This window comes from Bemisia tabaci, chromosome 6 (assembly GCF_918797505.1).
Source record: "Bemisia tabaci chromosome 6, PGI_BMITA_v3".
In the NCBI taxonomy this organism is placed as follows: domain Eukaryota; kingdom Metazoa; phylum Arthropoda; class Insecta; order Hemiptera; family Aleyrodidae; genus Bemisia; species Bemisia tabaci.
This window is the reverse complement of record NC_092798.1, coordinates 28636715-28658070: the sequence shown is the minus strand read 5'-3', so window position 1 is coordinate 28658070 and position 21356 is coordinate 28636715. Positions and strand designations below refer to the sequence as shown.

At 36.9% G+C, this 21356-nt stretch overlaps 1 protein-coding gene across 2 annotated transcripts in view; it reads right to left on the bottom strand.

Annotated features, from left to right (window-relative positions):
- Positions 1-20266, bottom strand: part of PlexB (plexin B) — a 33945-nt gene extending 13679 nt beyond the window's left edge. Inside the window, exons 1-18 of one of the 2 annotated variants that reach the window (XM_019047567.2) lie at positions 19345-20266; positions 16602-17813; positions 16058-16234; positions 15133-15261; positions 14130-14230; positions 13205-13337; positions 12009-12374; positions 11240-11476; positions 9876-10133; positions 8967-9215; positions 7870-8286; positions 6642-6935; positions 5950-6126; positions 5145-5388; positions 4223-4365; positions 3566-3699; positions 2664-3012; positions 833-892 (exon numbers count right to left, since the gene is read on the bottom strand). In XM_019047567.2, the coding sequence (XP_018903112.1) occupies positions 833-892; positions 2664-3012; positions 3566-3699; positions 4223-4365; positions 5145-5388; positions 5950-6126; positions 6642-6935; positions 7870-8286; positions 8967-9215; positions 9876-10133; positions 11240-11476; positions 12009-12374; positions 13205-13337; positions 14130-14230; positions 15133-15261; positions 16058-16234; positions 16602-17768 (4635 nt within the window). In that variant the 5' untranslated portion in view covers positions 17769-17813; positions 19345-20266. The remainder of the gene's footprint in view (positions 1-832; positions 893-2663; positions 3013-3565; positions 3700-4222; positions 4366-5144; positions 5389-5949; positions 6127-6641; positions 6936-7869; positions 8287-8966; positions 9216-9875; positions 10134-11239; positions 11477-12008; positions 12375-13204; positions 13338-14129; positions 14231-15132; positions 15262-16057; positions 16235-16601; positions 17814-19344) is intronic. The other variant, XM_019047568.2, reaches the window with a different exon arrangement.
- Between the last annotated feature and the right edge of the window lie 1090 nt (positions 20267-21356).

Genomic DNA, 21356 nt, shown 5'->3' with positions numbered 1-21356 from the left:
ATCAAAAAAGTAAGAGAAAAGAAATAAATACTACATTGTTTCGATTAAACTGGTCTTCCTTTTCTTTTCTCTTGCTTTTGTATCAGTCGGCTTGTATTTTTATTAAGTAATGAAGACTTGTCTTTTTGGTTTGTGGCTTACTGTGGAATTTCGCATTCTTTTCCTGGAATTCTTTGATAGGATTATTTGGAAATGTCTAGAAAAAATTATCGCTGATTTCTTCAATTTTCTTTTAGAAGAGATTGGGAACAGAAATTTGTGACAAACCATGACAGACACTCTGTATTAATTCCACTATCAATATACAGTTTATCAAAAGTAGATAGGTGTAGTAAAAATAATGAAAATACATTTATGAAAAAAAGTGAGACCAAGTTTTAAAACAACAACAAAATGGTAACCAAAGCCAATACCTCCAGGCATTTACTTGTATTCCACCAGTGACATATTGATAATTATAATTGCATGCTTAGGAGAATGAGTTTTCTAATTCTAAAAAATCCGGATGAATTATGAAAATTATGATTTAAATTTCAGCCATCGTATGACTCCTTGAATTTCAAGTGACAACTCACTAAAATCTTTAGCACAGGAGACAAACTAATTACTTCACACAGAGTGAACCTCTAGTGGATCGATTGGATTATCTAGGATGAAATTTGTGTATAGATTTGAAGGAACAGAATCAATTGCAGAATTAAATGGAAAAATCTTTTTTAAAATTTTACACGATTCAGTGAACTGATAATTCATGAATTAGAGAGACAGGAAGCGAAGAATGAAAGGCAAGATGAAACACCAAATATAGCGTGAAATGACTGTAAAAACATACGTGATAAGGCTGGTATGGAATCTTATCATTCCAACGATCCTCCTGAACAAGACGAATATTCTATAAAACATAAACACAGAAAGAAAAACATGTCAGCCAATTGTCCCAGAGCAAACATGCAGAAACAATACAAAAGCAGCACATGTAAACAAAAATTAAATAATTCTTACGTTAAATACTGAGCGGTTTACTTTGAATACAGAGACAAAGTGACCCTATCAAGTTTTTGGAGATTTCCTTGAGTGCCCCACTTCCCCAAACGCTAATTCCTTGTAATTACATGTACGATCAATTGATCAATTTTGCATAAAATTAAATGCAACGGGGGACCGGAATAAAGACAAATGATACTTTCATGACAGGAAAAAATCTTACATCATACCGCAGGAAGTTGTAAACTGAGCTAAATAAGGATAAAGGAGATGTTGGGATGAGAGATAATTCCCATACTACTACATCTGTAGGCTACAGCGTTTTTAAGGGGACCACTTTGGGATATTTCTCAGAGGAGAAATACATATCCAATTAGGATTGTTTTCTCTACATTTTCGGGTTTGTTTGAGGGTGAAATGGGGAATTTTCTAGGCCAGTTTTTTGGGCAAAACAATTTTGGTAAAACCTTTTGCAGTTTGATAAATTTTTGAGTCAATCCTGATACAGCAACACTTCTTGAAAATATATTTGTTTGCAGGACAAATGGCACCAAAAGAGGCTTTTCTTCGCAATTTAACCGAGTTAATCTCAAGACTGGACATCTTTACAAAAAATTTAAGAATAGGAAGTTGGAAGTATTTTAACACAGATTGTCCTACTTTTAAGAAAAGAGGAAACAGGTAAAAGCACTTACAGTTACAGGTCATGACAAAAAAATAAAGCTTCTCAGCATTTTGAAAACCTGCTAGAAAACTGGATTTGCAAGCTCCCAACAGTTAAAAAGCGCCAAGAGCAATTGCCTTTACAACTTTTAAATTTTGCACTTTCTTCTATGGCATTTTATTTATAATCTTTACAAGCATTTGGACACCACACAACTCAGCAGAAAAAACAGATTCACAGTTCCTCATCCAATTTCTTGGAACTAAAGCATGATTGTAAGAGTTTGAGATTATTTTCAGCGAACCCCTTTAAGATATGCAAATGTATTCAAAACCTGGAGTTTTTTGGTTGCACCAAGTAATTTGGTTTAAATAGTTAAAAGATGACGAAATACATTTTTTCTTATCATACTGACGTTAAATTTTCTTTTAATATCTTCAAAACAATAATAACAGCTTTGTTTCATGAAGATTTTGCCCCTGATTTAATGACATTTACAATCAAGCAGACTTCTTTATCCTCTACTCTCCTGCATGAGTCCACAAGAGGAATAAGGGAAAATGTATAAACTATTCCACCACTTTGTGATACTTTACGTTTTGAAATTTTTTGATCCTGCAATATGAAGCCATGCAATCTTACTTAGTTCAATTAAAAATGACAAAATATCCATATTAAAATTTTCTGAAGGAGCGGATTCAACTGTTAAAGGAAAATGTGTGAATTTTAGAGAGCAGAATGATATTACCTAATAAAGCAACAGAGTATTTGTTCTATTTTTTTATAGTCTGGAGTAACACGATTGTTTTCTATTCTTATCAATTTTCCCTGCCCATTTAATGTTTTGATTCATTTCAGGGATGAAACATTATTACAATCGTGATGAGTAGCAACTAACAGAAAAATATCGAATCCCGAAGCTGAGGGGGCATAAATACTTTAAAATTGACACCCGTAAAAGCGTACCATGTATTTGAGAGGCAAAATATATGAAAATTGAAAAAAGAGAACTCACCACAACGCTGTGTTCAATCTGCTCTCGTAATAGTCTCTCCTCTGAGAGGGAGTACCTAGCATCATGTGTTAACGCGTCAACTGGTCCTTTTTCTATTTGATGCTTAATAGCTTTGTACAGTAGAAATAGGGATGAACCTGCATAATCTTTGAGATACTTATACATGCAGAGTGCCATCCAGTTGGTTAACATCTTTTCGACGACTGATTCAGTTCGTCGCAACATTAGCTGTGGATGCTTGGTTTCGACTGATTTTTCAATGAGCCTCAGCAGCAGACAGCGAAGGACATCTGTTGCATACTCCATTTTATTCATTAATACTACCATTAGTAATGATGCTACATTCACTCTGTAAAAAACATAATTAAAAATCAATTTCTAGTACGAGCAAAATTTTACACAGTGCTAAAGCACTTTTGACATGGGAAAATACAAAGAGAGTTTGAAAATTCTACACTTCAAACATGCCCTATGACAAAAATCTTCCTGTTAGTTTTCATCTTCGATACCTGATAGTCAAGTTGCTCGAAAAACTGATCTTTAACATTGAATAGTGCATTGTCGTTAACACAATGCACTCTGAGTATGTTGATCTTGTGGCCATGCAATGGTCTAGCATAATATAGCGCCTACTGCACCGTAAATGTACGGTGCCATACAAAAGATGTTCTGTCCATCTGTGATGGCATCAAAAAGACGTCACACATGACTGTACTATTCATAGCATAATAAAATGTTAATCTTGCGGTGAAAAGAAAATAATGTTTTGTAATCATACAATCATATTTGAAAGTCCAATAAGTATGTCCATGACAACAAGTATTTTAGAATCACCTCTAATGGAGGATAAGAACAATTAAATGATGATGAGATTGAGGTTATAATGAAGACAAACTACTTACTTGTCACGAATGTTAAAAGTTTTTTGAGATTCTAGAGTGTCAATAAAAGTTAATACAAAGTATTTGTTGTTCATGAGCTGCTCAAATTGTATCATTGCCGCATCATAATTAGTTGGAGGAGCATTCATCCGCACCTGTTTTGAGAAAAAATAGAATGAATTGATAGTCATTATAATAATTAATTAGACGTCCACATACAGAAACCAGGATCTGTTAATTCTCATATGACCTGCCATGACATTGTGGCACTTTATTACTTACAGGTCACAAAAAAAGAACATGTGTCGCAATATTGAATTCTATGTGCATCATCATAGTTCAGAAATTAAATTAATGCCTTCAGTAACACTTATTGACTTAAAAAATTTAATTTTTTCTCTTCATTCGAGGAAAAAAGAGAAAGGAAGATTGAAATGACGAAGCTAATCAAAATTGGTTCTGGTTGGTTGTAACTGGTTTACATCTTGCAAAAGACAATCAAAAAGTGAGTACAGCTAGCTTGAAAGGGTATGGATCAATTTCTTGTTTTTTTACCAGTGCTCTATTTTAAACTCAAAGGTCCTTCTCAACAAAGGGAAAAAATACTTAAAAAATTTCTAAAGTACAAAGAAAGAATGTTTTTCAGACATCAAAATTAGAAAAATGATCATCACTTGCCTTTGGATCATTGAGAATTGGATGATCTCTGACACCGGGGAAAAATACCTTCAAAATATAATCATTATGATCCAAAGTTGGAATGCCTGAAGATTCCAAATCAGCAGTAAGGTCAGTCATATCAGTTTGTAACTCTGCAAAAGCTGGAAACAGAAAAGATTTTTGTAAAGTAAAGAGTATTTAGGACTAGCTTAAAAGATATGGTCAAAATATAAGTATGTGAGCAGTAAGTAAGGGGGGAGGGGATTTAAATAAATCAATGGAGTTCTGAACTATCTTGATTATTAAAAAAATAATCAATTTGACATCAATATTACATCGTTTTTGTCCACATTGGCTAGGTGTAAAACGCGATGCAATTTATCTCACAAAATAACCCGTTAAACTACCGTGGCTAGGTGTATTTTCGGTTATGTAACTGTCCTTGACTGATTGAGCTGTACTCCGGATTGCCCAACCTCCACCATGTGGCGACGGGTCAATTCACCTGCGACGTCTCGCGACAATCGTGAATGTGGATGAATTGATCCGACCTCAAAAACCGACCGCTCTGCACCGGCACTTTTCAGCGCCGTTCGTAGCTTCATGGATTTGAAAGAGGGCTACCTATACGAATTAATGGGGATGACAAAAAGAGAACAGAGATTTTGCTAGTACTGATTGAACAAGAAAGCATCAATTCACTATCAATCCGTCCTTCTCTACAGGAGGACCTTACCGGACTGTCCTTCTCGTCGGGAAGTCGTTACTGGACTGTCAGACCATGGTCCGGTCCCGCGCTGGTTGCCCGTGAGCTCCAGCGGCCCCCTCCTGATTCGTCGCTCGCCACCGCGCATGTGCGCTGTCTCGCTCTCCTCTCTTGCGGCAGCGGGGAGTATCACAATAATAAGAGTAAATAGTTGAAGAAACTTGGTCAATTTACCTTGTTTGCACTCTGACCGAACATTACTTTCTAACGTGTCCATTTGTATCTGTATACGTTTGTACTCGCGCTCAGCTTGCGTTGATTTACGCCTGTACACAATGAGAACAACAATGAATACAAAAAGAAGGCACACAGCACCGGTAATAATTCCAGCAATTGCTTCCGGGGGGAAGAAGTATGGCGTAATCATTTCATAACGTAGATAACCAATTCGAAACCGCAAACTTCGTCCGACTCGAACCTGAAATTAAGGAAATAAACAAAAAAGTAGAATAAAAAATTGAGACACATAGTTGAATACATGGATGAAAGAAAAAAAATTCTTATCAAACAAAGAATAAATTATGTTTACTATCTGCCAAATTTGGTAGATACATGGACGGAAATTGAAAGGCATTCTACGTTAAAATGGGGAAATTGAGAATCTTCTAAAACGTTGGAATTTCAAAGTCTAGTTCAACCTTCTATTTAGGCAATATGACAGGGCGTGCATACCAATGCTTAGCTGTAAGAATGTATACCCTCTTTCCTTAATCAGAAACATAATCAACTAACAACTTACTTAAGTCTTAATTATATACATGTAAGAATATTCAGCTTTGATCGCAAATAAGGGTAGCCTCGCAGGTTATCTGACACCGTTTATGGTAATTTCTACATACATCATTTGAAATTTTTTTCTGAATGAGTGGCAGGAACAGTAACTTATCTTTAAAAAAAAAGAAAAAAAAAACTTTCTGCAACGCCCAACCTGATAATTCTCTTAGATTTTCATTTTACAATTAAGGATGATGATACTCACAACAACAAGAGGAAGCCCTGTATGTGTAGCAAATCCGTTTTCATCAGTTGGTTCTGGCTGAACCAGAGGTGGTGTACAGACCAACTGACTGCTCGCTAATGATGTAACATTGCACGCAACAGTGCCGATTGTTACATTAACATCAGTCTCATCACTGGCTAAGTTTAAATTTTCACCCTGCAAAAAGATAAAGAAATGAGAAATGAAACATAAGCTATCGACTTAACTCTTTAAATACACACTGTGGTAGTATGTATAAGATTAGAGAGGAAAAACCACAAAATACTGAATTCAATATGGTATACAAGCGTGCTTGAATAAGGCCTGTTACTATATGTACATGTATTTCTATTAAAAAAATGCACAATATTACAGTGGAAGGGAAAAAAACTATGAGTTGTTTTGTCATCTTATAGTAGGTTCTCAAGACAGGATGAAAGGATGGATAATTACTTTAGGACGTGTGATACGTATTCTTACAATTTTTACGAGGTACAAATAATACGCAAGTAGGTTTTCAGCATTAAATATTCAACATTCATTGAGACTCGTAAGTTCAGGTTTTAAATTCCATTGACTAAGATTCAGATTTTTAAAAATTTGTTCAGTCCTAGAGTCAAGAGCTGGCACATAATGACACAAAACAAGGATAAACAGACAAATGCAACTTTCCAAAGTTAACGTTTACATACCTCAATAACCAAAGTATCCCCTTTGTACAATTTTACATTATTTAGGAACTGAAAGAACTTGGGGTCATCCACATAGCGCAAGTGTGACGGGAGGCCTTTGAAGTGCTTCTCCAAGTCAGTCACTGTTTCCACGCTGTCCATGATGAAACCAATTTTGAGAGATAAATGAAAGACATGTAACTTTGGGGAGGAGAGGGAGCGGCGCCGATGGAGTCTCGTCGACGCTCTATGAAACTGCTGATTGATGGCCGGGGAAGGACATTCCATTTGGGCAGTATTCAGAACAACGCATTCCTGAAATTTAATCAAATGAAACATCAATTAGAACGGCCACATTTAAAGGTTTCGAATTTATTATATACCCCTAGATCTTGAAAGAAATTCCCACCACCAGGTTTCATTCATGAGTTAGCTCTGAGTTGGAGCGTGACAGTTACTGCCATCATCCTGGATGCTGATTTTTGGAGGCCGAAAAAATAGAAACAAAGACGGAGGTAAAATGAGAATCGGATGCAAAATAAGATAAAGAAGGGAAGGGACGAAGCCATCAGAGAAAGAAAAAGAAGGAAAAATTTGATGGCCATGCAAAGATACTTTTTTGAGGAACAAGAGATTATCGCGTGAAAGTTGTTCAGCAGAGTTTCATGAAAATTCTGGTAAAAAACCTTTTTAATTAAAACCTTTTGATGTTCATTTACTACAGCTTTGTTTATTTCTAAGCAACAAAGTGAAGTTTGCTGTAAAAAGTATTTTTTAATAGAGTTTTTGGCAACATGGTTCTGCAGTTGGTTTATCTGCAGATTCATCAGCAATGTCTGAAACTGAATTCAAAGAGAGGAACTGAGTTCATCGCTCTTACGGAGAATTTGGCTTACCAGCTAACAAGTTTACTCCCTGTTTCCAAAAAAAATTGATGATATTGCTATTAAATTTAGTCAAAATGAGACAGAAATACTTCTCATTTGCCAAGAAATTTAGGTACACAAAAAAAAAAAACATCGCCCTGATAAGCAAATCAAATTATTTAACTGCCGAATAAAATTTTATGGAAGAAAAATTGAGAACCAATAGCAAGTTTACGAAGATATAAAACTTCTGAGAGATCCGTTAATTTAAAATAGGAGAGCGGAGAAAAAGTTGAAATTTAGGAGTTTTAGGTGAAACAATAAGAAAAGAGAAAACATTGACGAAAGTTAGAATAATTAGAATTAAAATGGAGATATCTTACAGTTTTATTAATGGGATTGTTGATGGATTCCACGAAGACAACCATTTCAGGTTTTTGAATTGTGTCCAAGTTGGTGCCGTGAACTGTTATCATTCGACCGCCAGAGATAAAGCTCATTAAAGGTTTGATTTCGAGTATTGTTGGATCAGCCTTGAAGATGAACGGCCGACTGGCTAGAGTTCTATTGGCACCATCGATGGAGACAGTTAGCACGTTGATTGGCCGAGGGGCATGAGAGCGAGAAGTGATGCACGTGATCCGAGTGCTGGAAGCTTGTGTGATGTTCACTAAACAAGGAAGCTCATCCAAATAAGCACTGACATGGCTCCCTATGTTCAAATGCTGGCCTGTTATTGCTAACTGGGTGCCCCCGCTGACTGGACCAATCATTGGCGTAACTCCTTCTAGTTTCACACTCTGTGAGAGAAAATAGGAAAAAAAAGGAGAATTATTAATGATAAGTTGCGAACATATTGAGGCGGTTTCCAGTTGGAAGTGGCTGTTATTCATCATATTAAAATGGATCCTCCGGAGGGTCCATTTTAGTATGATGAATAATAGCCACAACAAACTAACATTATTTTGCTGGATAAATCAAATGGGTTAAATTCTTTCAAAGGGTAGTTTATGTAAGATGCGTTTTGAAAATTTTCTGCTTTGTGAAAAATTTAACCCGTAAAGAGTACTGGTAATCACAATAACCCAAGTGATGGACGAGAGGTTTTCCTGTAAAAACAGGAATTCGAGGGATGGAAAAACTACAGCAGTTGATGCTATTAATATGTAAAAGTCACTTCTAGGAATGTCCTGAATGCAGAGAATAAAGTCATAAGGTGTTGATGTTGAGAGCTACAATGATTCTGCGATGACTTATTGACCACTGAACATGGCGTTTTTTGTGAAGGAAGCATATGACCTCCCTGGCATGATAGCTGTCATTCCCGGAGGACATTGTTCGAGTGAGCAAGTATTATGATAGTAAAACTTCCTTTCCCTGTCAGCTTTCTTAAGGCTAACAATAGACGCTGACTATAACTTTTCAAATGGAAAATGATAAAAAGTCATGTTGGAAGAAAAATAAGTGGCATACCACATACCTTATAGCTAAAATGGACGGAAGATTCTGTTAATCCTGCATCGTTACCGACAACGACAGACGCAACTTTTTCAATATCGGATGCACCAGTTTTACAAACGATCTTGACGGAGACTTCATACTCAGTAAGGCGGCAAGGAGTTTTTCCTATGTGAATTTTTCCAGCCACATCTTGTTCTTTCAAACCAAGGTTACTTCCCTCAATAGTAACTAGAGTGCCTCCTTCCACAGGACCGCTCAGAGGTTTGATCTGCAAGACGATACAAAGTCAATTTAAGAATCTACACAGCGTAAATAATTGCAGGGGTCATCATCAATCAAGAGGTAAGCAGTACCATAGACTGATTACAATAAATTTAGATCTAGCTTTATTGGGGAATAAAAGCGGCTTGGTATGTTTTCTGACTCGATTTCACAGAATTTATAAGATAAATAGAACTTCTTCAACTAGGTGATAAAATCGTTCTTTTGCCACTTCAATACAAATAAACTTATTTAAAGGGGAAAAGCATCAAAAAGGCAAATTGGGTTTGATTAGTAGATGAAATTCAATGATGAACAGCGATATAATTTTTTTTTGCAATCAGTGGCTCCACAGAGAAGTTACATTTATTTTAAGGAGCAACAAGGAATATTTTTAAAAAAACGATCAAGCGAATATGCAACTTTTGATAGAGAACATTCAAAGAAATTTTAACAACCCGGTAGTAATAATGATATCAAGCCAGAACAAAACCAGAGTGAAAAAAATGATGTGCTGTTGGGATTTCATCATAGTGTAAGATATCAATTAAGCTTAGAGGTGGTATTTAATTACCACTAAAAAATGAGAATGACTCGGCTATTTAAAGAGAGACGACAATAAAATTTAAATTATCAAACAATTTGGAACATGATCATTGAAACTAACCATATCAATCCTAGGCTTGGGACACTCCTGGGCTGGTGGTTGTAGGCAAGATTCGAAGAACATACATGAGTTGATACACCAGGTACATTTATACTTGACATTCCTCGTCATGCACAATGAACAATCGGGATGTTCTCTGTGTGAACCGAGTATTTCACACTTGTACAGAGTCACTTTGATTGTATCGATGTGATGATTACGGTTCCATACCATAGTCACTGTTGCCTCGTACTCACCGGTGTTAGCTTCATAAGAATACTGAAAAAAAAACGGAAAAATTTCAGTAATTATCAGAGCTCTGTCAAAAATGTTTGACTACATCATATAAACAGAGATTTTGATCCATCATGGATATTGCAAAAATATCCAGGTGATAATTCGTTTGCTACATCTTAAAAAAATAAATATACTTATGCTGGAGGTAATTTTCAGCAATCAACCAAAACTCACTGAAACTAAAATCTGTTTAAGGACGTCTCCGTTCTTCAAAAAATACTTTTGATCGAATCATCATGTGATGTCCACTTCCTTCAATTCTGACTTCTTCGACTTGGAAGTATTTTCAAAGAAAGATTAAGCTTGTATAATTTATGATCAGACTCTTAAGTACTTTAAAGTCCTTAAAGGAAGGTTTCTTATGTGGCGGAGAGGCACATATATCATATATCATCTCTCAATGATATGCGTGACGAGCCGACGCACCTTGCGCACCGCCAATCTGATGGGGAGCTGGCGACGGAGTTTAAAAGACAGCCGGGGCGTAGGCCGTTCAACCAGTCCGAAATCCAAATTTCAGAGAATGAGTCTCCAAAATTACGGCTTAGACCCATTCCTCGCGGCCTGGACCTGCTTCACTGGTCACGGCTTGGACCCGTGCTACCCCCCCTCACGGCCTGGACCCGTGTTCCCCCCTTGCAGCCCAGGCCCACTTCTTGCATATACTTCAGCAGTGTCTATTACATCGATATATTTATATTCTTATGTCAGTAACCCTCGGCTTATTATTTGTCCTTACTAAACTTACCACCAACATATCACCCTCTTCACACTCTTTTGCTTTGATCTGAATATATACACACCTTTGCAGTTCAATACAATTTTCAGATCAGTAAAACATTAAGTTAAAACCAAGACCAATCCACACAGGTCAGTCATTCTTGAGGACGAGTTTTGGTGCTCTACTGCGCAGTGACGTAGTATTGAGTGCCTGCAATGCATTTCTTATGGGAGCACACATTGTGACGCAGCATTGAGTGCTGCGAATTAGGGCCGGGCGGGGGAGTGGATTTCAAAAAAGCTGCGCAATGACTGACCTGTGTGGATTGGTCTTGGTTAAAACATTGAAAAGTAAAGTTAAGACTTACAGTTGTTTTATCACAGACAATAAATCGATCCGTTTCGACACGAGCAGGCACCATCATTTTTGCATCCTCTATGTCAACAACACACTGAAAACCTGAATGACCAGCCTGAGGGTGTGGCAAGTTTTCTACTTGCAAAATAATCTCCTTCGGTACACCGTTGGGAAGCAGAATGGGAGTGGGTGGTTTTCTGAATCTCGGGCAAGCATTTGCTCCATGCATCGATAGTTTCGCTGGATTCTGAAAAAAAAAATTGAAGATGAATTAAATACTTTGTCGTAAGAAAATTTAGAGATAAACTTAATGGTTAGATAAACTTTCGATGGTGGCTTGATGGAGATATTTTGAATCATGGGGACTACACAAAGATAAGCCTATAGGATTACAGGAGTCCATACATTAATCATCTGAATGATATGCTAGTTGATAGAAGGTACTCCCCCTGGGACCGATTTTATAATACTTTGGGTCCTGACTGTTCTTGAAGTTTGGAATGGGCCACTACACATGGTCTGAGCTATAAAAAAAGATTCATGTTTGCTCCTCAAATCTTAGATAGAAAACAATTCAGACAACAGGAAGTTTGGAGATCAAGTCCGGAGCGAGATATTATCAAGTATTCTTAACCTAAATCAAATGTTAGTTAGATTATACAAGTGACGTCATTTGCACGTATGCACTTTAATGCATGCTACTGTGGTAAGTTTAAAAAAAAATGTGAAGGAAGGATAGGGTAAAGAAAAATAAAATATTCCTGGCTATTACTACTTACATTCACACCGCTGATAATTGTTGATTGACAAGCTGAGGCATTGTGTGTACACTTGTTTTCGTAGACACACCAATTGCAAGCCCATTGGGACTGGACACAAGATGAGCATTTGTTGTGAGCTGAGCAGTCATAAAATGCGAAGTTCCTGCTTACAAAGTCTTTGTTGGTTTCCGAAGATCTCACTGATAAAGCAACATTTACGTGATCTTTGCCCTCTGGGATGCTGGGTCGTTTGCTAACCTCTGGTGTTGGACATTGGAGGCCAAAACTAGTGACTGATGCATCAATCGGATCCGCTGAGCCAAAAACACATCGATACTTGGCATTTGATGGTAACTCTGGAAGTGTGCGAATTGTTAGCCTCACCTGCAGGGCAAATAGAATTTTAATTAGTACGAATGATTTCAAATCCATGACATAGCTACTACCATGTATGCTATGCTTTTTTTTCAAAGATGTTAGATAACATCTTGAGGATGAATTGTGCACTTTCTGCGTCTGAAAAGTGTTATTAGGATGGCTATAAAAAGGATGTTTGACACTATCATAGGAATTTGACATTATGAAGGGACGAAGTGCCTTAGAAAGTGGAATTGAATAAGATCTTGAAGTAAAAAGTTGAGAATTAAATATTCAATACTTCAAGGTTTAGTGAAGCAATTTCCAAAAATTAAAAGTATTACATATTTTCGTGCACAGAATAATTGAACCATTGAGTTAAAAAACGCACTGATTTGAATTTTCTCAAATAATGTTTACAATGAGGAAATAATTATGGGTAGATGCGCCTTGTTCAGCGCATTTATTTTAACTTGATCTTTATAATATTGCCAAGAATTTGTCACTCAGCACCAAAACACACCTCCACAGGCCTACAATGCAGTTTGTTGTACTTACAGAATAATTTTAATATTCGAAAATGGCATTATTTCATTCTCACTAAATCATGTGAAGCTCTAAGTTTACAGGGATACAAATGCTCAAAACTAAAGGCACAGTAAAACTTTATCTCCAACTTACTCATTCTCTTTTCCTCTATAACTCTCTATACTTATTTTCTATTACTAAAGACACATCTATCATTGCACTTAAATAGCGTCAACAAACTACAACCAAGGTATGGCTGGAGGTAATATTTGATGGCTTTCAACTGAGAGGTTCAGTTGTTAGTTTTGTCAGTAAAGTGTTTAACTTACATTAGCCATTTGGTTGATCGGAATTCGATCAGGCAAGATCTGCTCGAAGTCTATGCATTGTTGCCCAGCATCTAAGGAAAGCCACCGAGGTGAACTGTGGCTTGCTTTCTGACAAGTGCTCCGCACAGTGCATCTGAAAAATGAAATAGATTCATAATGGTTCTGTACAAGAATTTACCATAATTAATAAATGCTAATGCGGATGTTCCCCAAATAATTGTGTAAACTGCAGCAGTCACACCAGTTTGAAAAGTTTTTCCTGTTTACTAAATTTAGGAACAGTGCCTACTACCCATAGGTACCGCTTTCCCACTCCATGCGGGCAGTGGATACGTGGTACTGGGTACCAGTTCCACATCCCACATACAGAGCTAATATTCAACATTTATAGCTTGGTCTCAACATAATTTTCCGCCAGAGGAAAGGTAGGCTCACTCAAAAAGGCTGTACGTTGTTGATAGCAACAACCAGTGTTCAAAACTCACAGACGCCAACGCACCAACTGCGCCCAAGAAATCAGTCAGGGCGCCTAGAAAATGAAGGCTCAGCGCCAACGTGGCGCCTGAAAATCCCTTTTTTTTTCGTTTTCCTTAATTTTTCATTTTCCCTGTGTGGCGGCAAGCCACCCTCACTTCCAATCAGCTCAGCTCATTGGCTGTAGCTCGCTACAGTCGCAGCTACATAAGCCACGAGCTCATCACTCCTGCTAACTTAGCACCCGTCAGTCACACGGGACTCATCACTTGCACAGCACGCGGACATCATGCAGCCGGCCGGCTCACCCTTTTTCAACGGCCCTTCTTAGGTCCACCACACCACTCGTTGAGCACCTTTCATGGCTTGGTCCATAACTGTTTGGGTCTTTCAATTAATGAAAGGTTTTTTTCTTAGCATCTTATTGAATTAGAATTTAATAGAAACTAACCTCCTTTCGAGAGAGCACCAGCCACAATATGGATCTTTGGATTCTAGACAGGTGGAACAGCTTGTAAATCCACTGCAATGCTCCACGTTTATTTTCAAGACCTGAAAAAAAGAAATGCAGATCATAAAAAAAATTAAATTTTAAAGGAGACTAAACTTGAAGTAAAATAAGGCCTTGAATTACCATTTTTACCTGATATTTTCTATCAATTTAGGATTTAGAGAAAGATAAAATGTGCAACTAGTTGGACCACTTCAGCTGAAAATTTTCTTGATTTTTCCAAAATTACGGGTTGAATTTTTATTGATATCTGAGAGAGAGTACTTACGCAAGATAGCTGTGGACTAGTCATACATAATGGAAATTTATACCTCTCTGTATTCTTACAGAGAAATCTTTTTTTATTAACGGACCAATTTTTCTTTTAAAGAAAAAAAAAACATGAAGTTTTAATGGATTTAATTGCTTAAGAGGGTAATGAAATTAGTGTTCCATGAGTGTCAACTGCGTATTATTACTTCTTGATTAAATAAATACAATGAGAGTAAAAGTCTCAAATGGTGTGAAAATCTAGTTTTGTGACGACTCTGACAAGTTTGTAGTCTGACATGACGCCCTGAAGTCAGAGGCTACTTAACAATCAAAGGTTCCATCAAGGAACCACAGGAGAATTCTAATATTCTCATTTCTACGGATAGGGATGCAAGTGCCTATTTTTAAGGTCCCTACTGATAACCTCAGCCCACCGGGGTAATTCGAAGCACATACTTATTTTTAATGGGTAGAATTTCTCGGTAGTGGAATATAATGTCTTCCTTGCTTTATTTTTTTGAAGTAGGGGCTACTACATGGTAAGCTTTACATTTTGTCAATAGTTACTAGTGTATACAGTTTGATCCTAAGTTATAGTTATAATTGATCCCTGTATGAGTTAAATCTTCCCACTGATTACAAAAAATTAATTTCTTGAAAATAATTCAAATACAATGTAGGTAACACAAACCTTTGAAGTTGTCAGAACATAGAGGAATTCTTGATTAGGACTGATGGTTGTGTCTGGCAGAATGGCTTTGCCTTTGTCAAGTATCAATTCTTCGTATAGTATGCCTCTTGATGCACTTGATAATAGCACCTGGGGGTCAAAGAGAAAGATGGACGTTAGAGAAAAGTATACATTGATATGCTTTGGAATTAAGCCTCAATGATGGCATACCGCAGTTTCCTCAGAAAAAAATTATGTAAAATGCAAACAGTAAAATATAAAGTTGAATACAGGAAGTCCTCTATAAGTCTTATGATCTCTAAAGCGAGATATGTTAGTCTCGATTTTTAAATCAGCAAATTTTTCAGACTAAAGTTGAGCTGCAGCTATAAACACTTCTTGTTTCAACTGTTTTGTTTTTCTTTGGGATTTTTCTTTATTACAGTTCATGGAAGAAAAATTAAACATATATAGAGCAGCAAGATGTGAGCTCAAACTTTAAACATAATTATCCGACTCCTGACAATTAAGGCATTTTTTGTGGTCGAAGATAATACAGAATAGTGGGTGCGATAATGACTACAGAGTAAGGTACAAGGTAGAATATTGATTTCCAGATATGAGTGCCAAAGAAAATTAATATAAATTGGTATTCAAGAGGAGAGTATTCATCTTCATTTTTGTTCTGAGTGTCCCTTGAAGTGAATTTCAGAAGCGTACAACTTCAATTGCAAAAGTGTCTTAGCTGAGATAGAATTTCTTTAAAAACTGCATTGTTCTCCAAGCAATTGAAGAAAAACAAAATCTAACTAATTTAGGGTGAAACAGAGAGCAACTGGAGGTACTGATTTTGGACATAGGTTACAGACACATTTGGACAACAAGTTTAACAGGTAGAGAAGAATTCCCTTCTTTGCAAAACTTCAAGATCAGAGACTTCACTTACTTTCTTCAAAGATCCAGTAGAGGTCCCCAAAAATGCAACTACATTGCGGCCAGTTGTTGCAACAGTGACTGAGGTTATCAGATCCGTTGGTGCATGGAATGATGCCACAGCTGTGATGGGATCAACACCTGATATTTTCAAACCAACATCACAGAAGTTCAAGATGTTTCCGGCAGTCTGCAAAAAATAGTAAGGAGAAAAGAAAAAATTAATCTATGGAGTGGATGCAGCTGTAAAATGTATGACAGTCTTTTCAAAAATTCTTTAAAAAATAAAGAGAGGGTTGCCTCTTCCTTTCTGTTTCGTGCACTGCAATGCTTGCAGACTTTGTAAGCCGCGTAAATTATCAAGCTATTTTAGATGCATTGTTTTGAGAGTTGCAAAATATTTGAACGAGGACAAAAAACTGCAAGGGTGGAAACCAAAACCTTTGGTTTTTCTAAACTTTCCTTGAGCTTTAGATCTTGGATAGGTACAGCAACATCAACATTTTTGGGAGTGAGAAAAATTGATGATTAAGAGATAAAATGGAATTGAAACTTACTCCTGTGGTTGGACAGTTGCCATCAGAGATGAGTCCTGATATGTACTCCATATTTCGATACTTGATCGTTCCATTGAAGCACATGTGTATATTTTCATTGAATTTCATTTCAATATCTTGTAAGCTGTAGACACATAGTGCTGACTGCTGTGCTGGATCGTTGGAAATGCCTCTACTAGGTGAAAAGGAAGCTACTAAGATTGGTCTTCCAGGATCAATGCCAAGGCTTTGCGCGAGTTCATCTTCAGCTGACAGAATTTTGGCATCTTGAATTAAATTGTAGTTTATTTTCTGCTCCTTGTCAGGATTTGATGAATTTCTTACAAAACATTGTAGTGTTACCTCTGTGTAGCTATCATAATTCTGGTCTGTTATGCAGACTCGTGCTAGCCTTGTCGTATATCCCAGCTCTTCTTGTCCAGGTAGATGAGACTGTTTCTGAATTATCACAAAATAAGCAAAATCGCTTGAATTAAAACCGTAGACATATTTAACTAAAAAGTGGTCTCGATGTTTGACATCGATCTGAAGAAGAGACTCTTTGAAGTTACTTTCGAACACATTTAAATCATTTAGATTTCGGCTGGAGATAGCAGGAACATCATTCCGATAGTCACCACGGTTCGTAAATGTCGTTCCAACATAGAGGACATTTGATTTTTTCCACTTGTCATAATTTTCTGGGCCAATGAAAGCGTAAGTGGAGGCATTTTCATCATTGGCAGCAATACTATTAGGAACAAAGTCAGATGAGAGAGAAATATTCATACGGTATTTTACACATGCTCCTTGGGATACAGAGCCACAAGCTATCACAGACTTAGATTCAGGGTCAAGAATAAGCACTTTGTTCACATTATCGGTGGGTGTTTTGGGGATATTATCAGTACACCCGGTAGCATGACACAGAGGACTATCTTCTATGGGCCCAGTCACTTTGCATTCTTCCAAACGCAGATTTGAATTGAGTTGAATCAGCCGATTGACACCCGCAACATAAATGCGGCCCGATGCACTGTCAACAGCCAGATGATTCAACCTGGTGACGGAGCAGTTACCATGTTGTGTGGCAGAGGGGAAAGAGGCAACAATCAGGTTGGAATCATGACTACCCACTCCACGCAACAAATTCAAAAATAGCGCTGCCACTAGTACCTCTAAACCCATTCTGTGGCACCCAGTCGGCTGATACTCAGGAGTTCATCACTACTCCTGTAACAGACAAATGAAAATAATATAGAAAACTCAATTTCTTTTGACACATTTAGATCAACATCGTTGAACAGCATTGGCATGTCTGTGTATCAGATTAAATCTAGTTTCAGTTTTATGGTAAGGATCTTCATTCCAATTGAGAATTATTTTTGCATGGTATGACTGAGAAGTTGTGACAATCTATTTATTGGAAAATGTGAGAACGAAATTTCTCCAAATTATCTCAAAATTTCATGCATATCTATTAGGTACAGGTAAGTATATAACCTGGCAATATGCAGAGTTGACGCCAAGCAAGTTTAGACACTCTTAGAGAGCAACTGAAGACCGGCTGTCCTCAGTTGGAAATTGAAACCGATCAGTAACTTAATGAGCAAAAGTAGCAAAAGAATACAGGATTGGAAACCATAAGGCAATTCCATCTAAATTTGGTGCAAATGATCTAGTTTCAAAGATACCTGTATTAGGCATTTGAGAAGAGTACATGTCCATTTAAAGCGATGGATTTGATTTTGTCGAATTAGGTGAAAATTAAGTGATGCACATGGGCTCTGCGCAGAGGCAAAAGAAGAAAATAAATTGGAGCTCTCCAAAAGTAACTAAGTAGATGTATAATACCAGTGGTCAGACAGAATATCCAATGGGCAGTTCATTTGAGAGAGATTAACTACCTTTGAAACTAGCTCCAAATGTAAGTAATAACACTATCTATTTTTTTCTCCTTCTTTTGAACAGTTCAAGGGGGATTTCATCAACTTTTCATATTTTTTGCTAAGTATTAGAAAAGTGTAGGTGAAGAGCCTGGAATTCGGACACTTACACTGATTTAATGAAAAACACTTGGTCCAACTTGGTTTAAAGTTAGGCATAACCATTCTCTTGAGTTCCATATTTACACAGTTACATCTTAAGTCATTATTGCAGCAAAGCTAATGTTCTCTTCTGCTAAATTGATGGAAATGATGAGCTCAAGTGACCGATCGATTCACTCTGGTAGGGCAGTCGATAATATATACATGAAAACACTTCATGCCACTTTGAGATGCCATCAATTTAAATTTTGAGTTTCATAGTACAGCAGCATACAAGCTCTTTCAGTTTCGGCACTCAGTTTCTGTAAAAATACTGCAGCAGCACTTTGACATATCTCTAGAGCTATATACTCAATGATTCAGGCAACTTGTCTGACATTACCCTAAGATACATTCTGAACAGTAGTATGCAGCGGCTAAGATGTCAGATATCAGATGGGTGTGATCGGATTAAAACATTTTCATAATATTGACAAAAGATTTTGCTTGGTCAAAATGCATAATAAGAAAAGTACGAGTACCGCCGTAAGCTGTAGCTCAGAAACTCATAGTGCTATCTTAAAACAGACATGATCTGTTTAATTGTATTGGGTATGAAGTAGAGTAGAGTTGCAAATGAAAAAGAAGTGGAGTCCATGATTTTTCCAGCTCTAAGATAAGGGGAAAGGTATGATGAGAAAAGTTACAGAAAAGTTCTTGAAAATGGTGTTCCTTACCTACTGCCGACGGGGGCCTGATTCTGATGAGGATTCCACGCTCTAGTCTCCAGATTGGACATAAAGGCATAGCTCTTCTTTAAAATAGTAGAAATTTAAAACAACAACAAGTTTCAGTGAATGCATAGCTTGAAAAAAGTCATTAGAGTTTTGAAAAGTTGATGTTGATATAACTTGAGCACTTATCCAGTGATAACGTGTAAGATGAATTATGCTTCAAAACTGGACTATGAGTGCTTTCGGAGCACTCTTGCTAGGACCGATTGCAAAATAGTTACTTAATAACGCCATGGATAGTATCTAAAACTGATCATATGGACAAAATAATAAATTTAAAAACTGTCTCCGGGAGATTAGGTTAATGGATGGTCAAAGTAAGAATCACATCCCAAGTTAGATGGGTATTTTCGAGGAGGATCGAATGAACTGACGCAGTTGTTGAGACGGATAGGGCCAGTTATTGTAAAGGAAGAAAAACACTCGGCGGAAAAACACCATAAAGAAGCGATATTCACGTAAATTGACACTCAATAAACACTTGAAACTGACACACTGAAGCGGCACCTTTCGATACGATGGAATTCCATTCAGACTCGCGTTGAAACGTTCGTGAACTCTTTCCGACAAATCCGCTACGAATAATTTCTGGGAGTTGGAGGAGAGCAATGATAAATTTAAAGGAAACTTATCATGAATGAAAAAAAAACTTGCAGCACAAAGGATCTTCTAGGTGATAACTCTCCCGATACACAAGATGGTAAGCCTACGGAAAGGAGTTCTTGCGAGAAAGGAACACTTGTCATTCGCTTTCGTAGTCTTGGGAGGGAATGTGGGAGGGGCGCAATATTTCAAAACAATGTAATTGTTGTTTAATCCTTAAAATGCCTGCAGATAATAAGAATATTTTTTGTGATAGCGATGATGAAAGACATTTTCGAGCAAGAAAACGAGACAATTTTTACAATTACTCTAGAATTTTTGAGGATTTTTCATCAATAATTTACGCCGTCAAGTTGGCATACAGTAAAATGTATTCAGGGTTGTAATGTTGTCATTGTCAAAATTACACCAAAAGAAAAATCGGTCAAGCATTCCTGAGTTAGATGGTTACTCAAAACGTCGTAAATCCTTTGATTTGGATTAAAAAGTCATTTTAAAGCTTCAGTAAGAGAATTCAATCGATAGAGGAATTTACCATGGGAGCTTTTTCATCTGGCGTTCATTTTTCAGAATTCGATATATAGAAAGAATATCTCAGTGAAACTATTTAGGAGTGTGTGCCATCACTGAAGACACATTCCGGCAGCGCCATTTCCGGTTTTGGATTTAAAAGGAAATGATGGAAAGTCACTTTAATTTTATTTTAATGAGTCATGTAGGGAATGTAAAAAAGAAGAAAATAACCAGCACGATAGTACGTGCGAAAATTAATTTAAGTAAAATAGGCTACACCGCCGTGGTTATCGGTCTCATCAATACTTTACACCAGCTTTAAGTTGAGGACTGACTGTGAAGGGAGGGGGAGGGTGGTTTCGTATCATTCTATACCTAAATTATTAACTAAGTTAATTTTTATCCGTTTCTTTGATTTAGGACACGGACAGGGACACAGTAGGAAGTAAGTTCTCGTTACTAATAAGTAAGGGGGTCAAGAAACTTCTGCAAGCCAATTGTTGAAAATTCAAATCAGTGCAATATGAGTCATCTTGCATGCAAAAAGGTCTATTGCATGTTTCAGATAAGGATAATGTCTTATCTTGTTGTATACCTACAAAGAGTCAATAATTGGGAAGAATCAAGTGGATATATTGGTCATGAGGTCTACAATATTCTTTTGTAAAATGAAGTAGGTACTTAGGTACCTGTGTATTTCAATGGGAATTTTTTCCCCCTTATATATGCTATTTATAGTCCTTTATATCTTCCAGTGGGTTCTTAAAACTTTCCTCTTTTGTTCAGACCGTCAAAAGTTAAGAGAAAACCCTTCGCAATATGGTATGCGACGTTCTAAA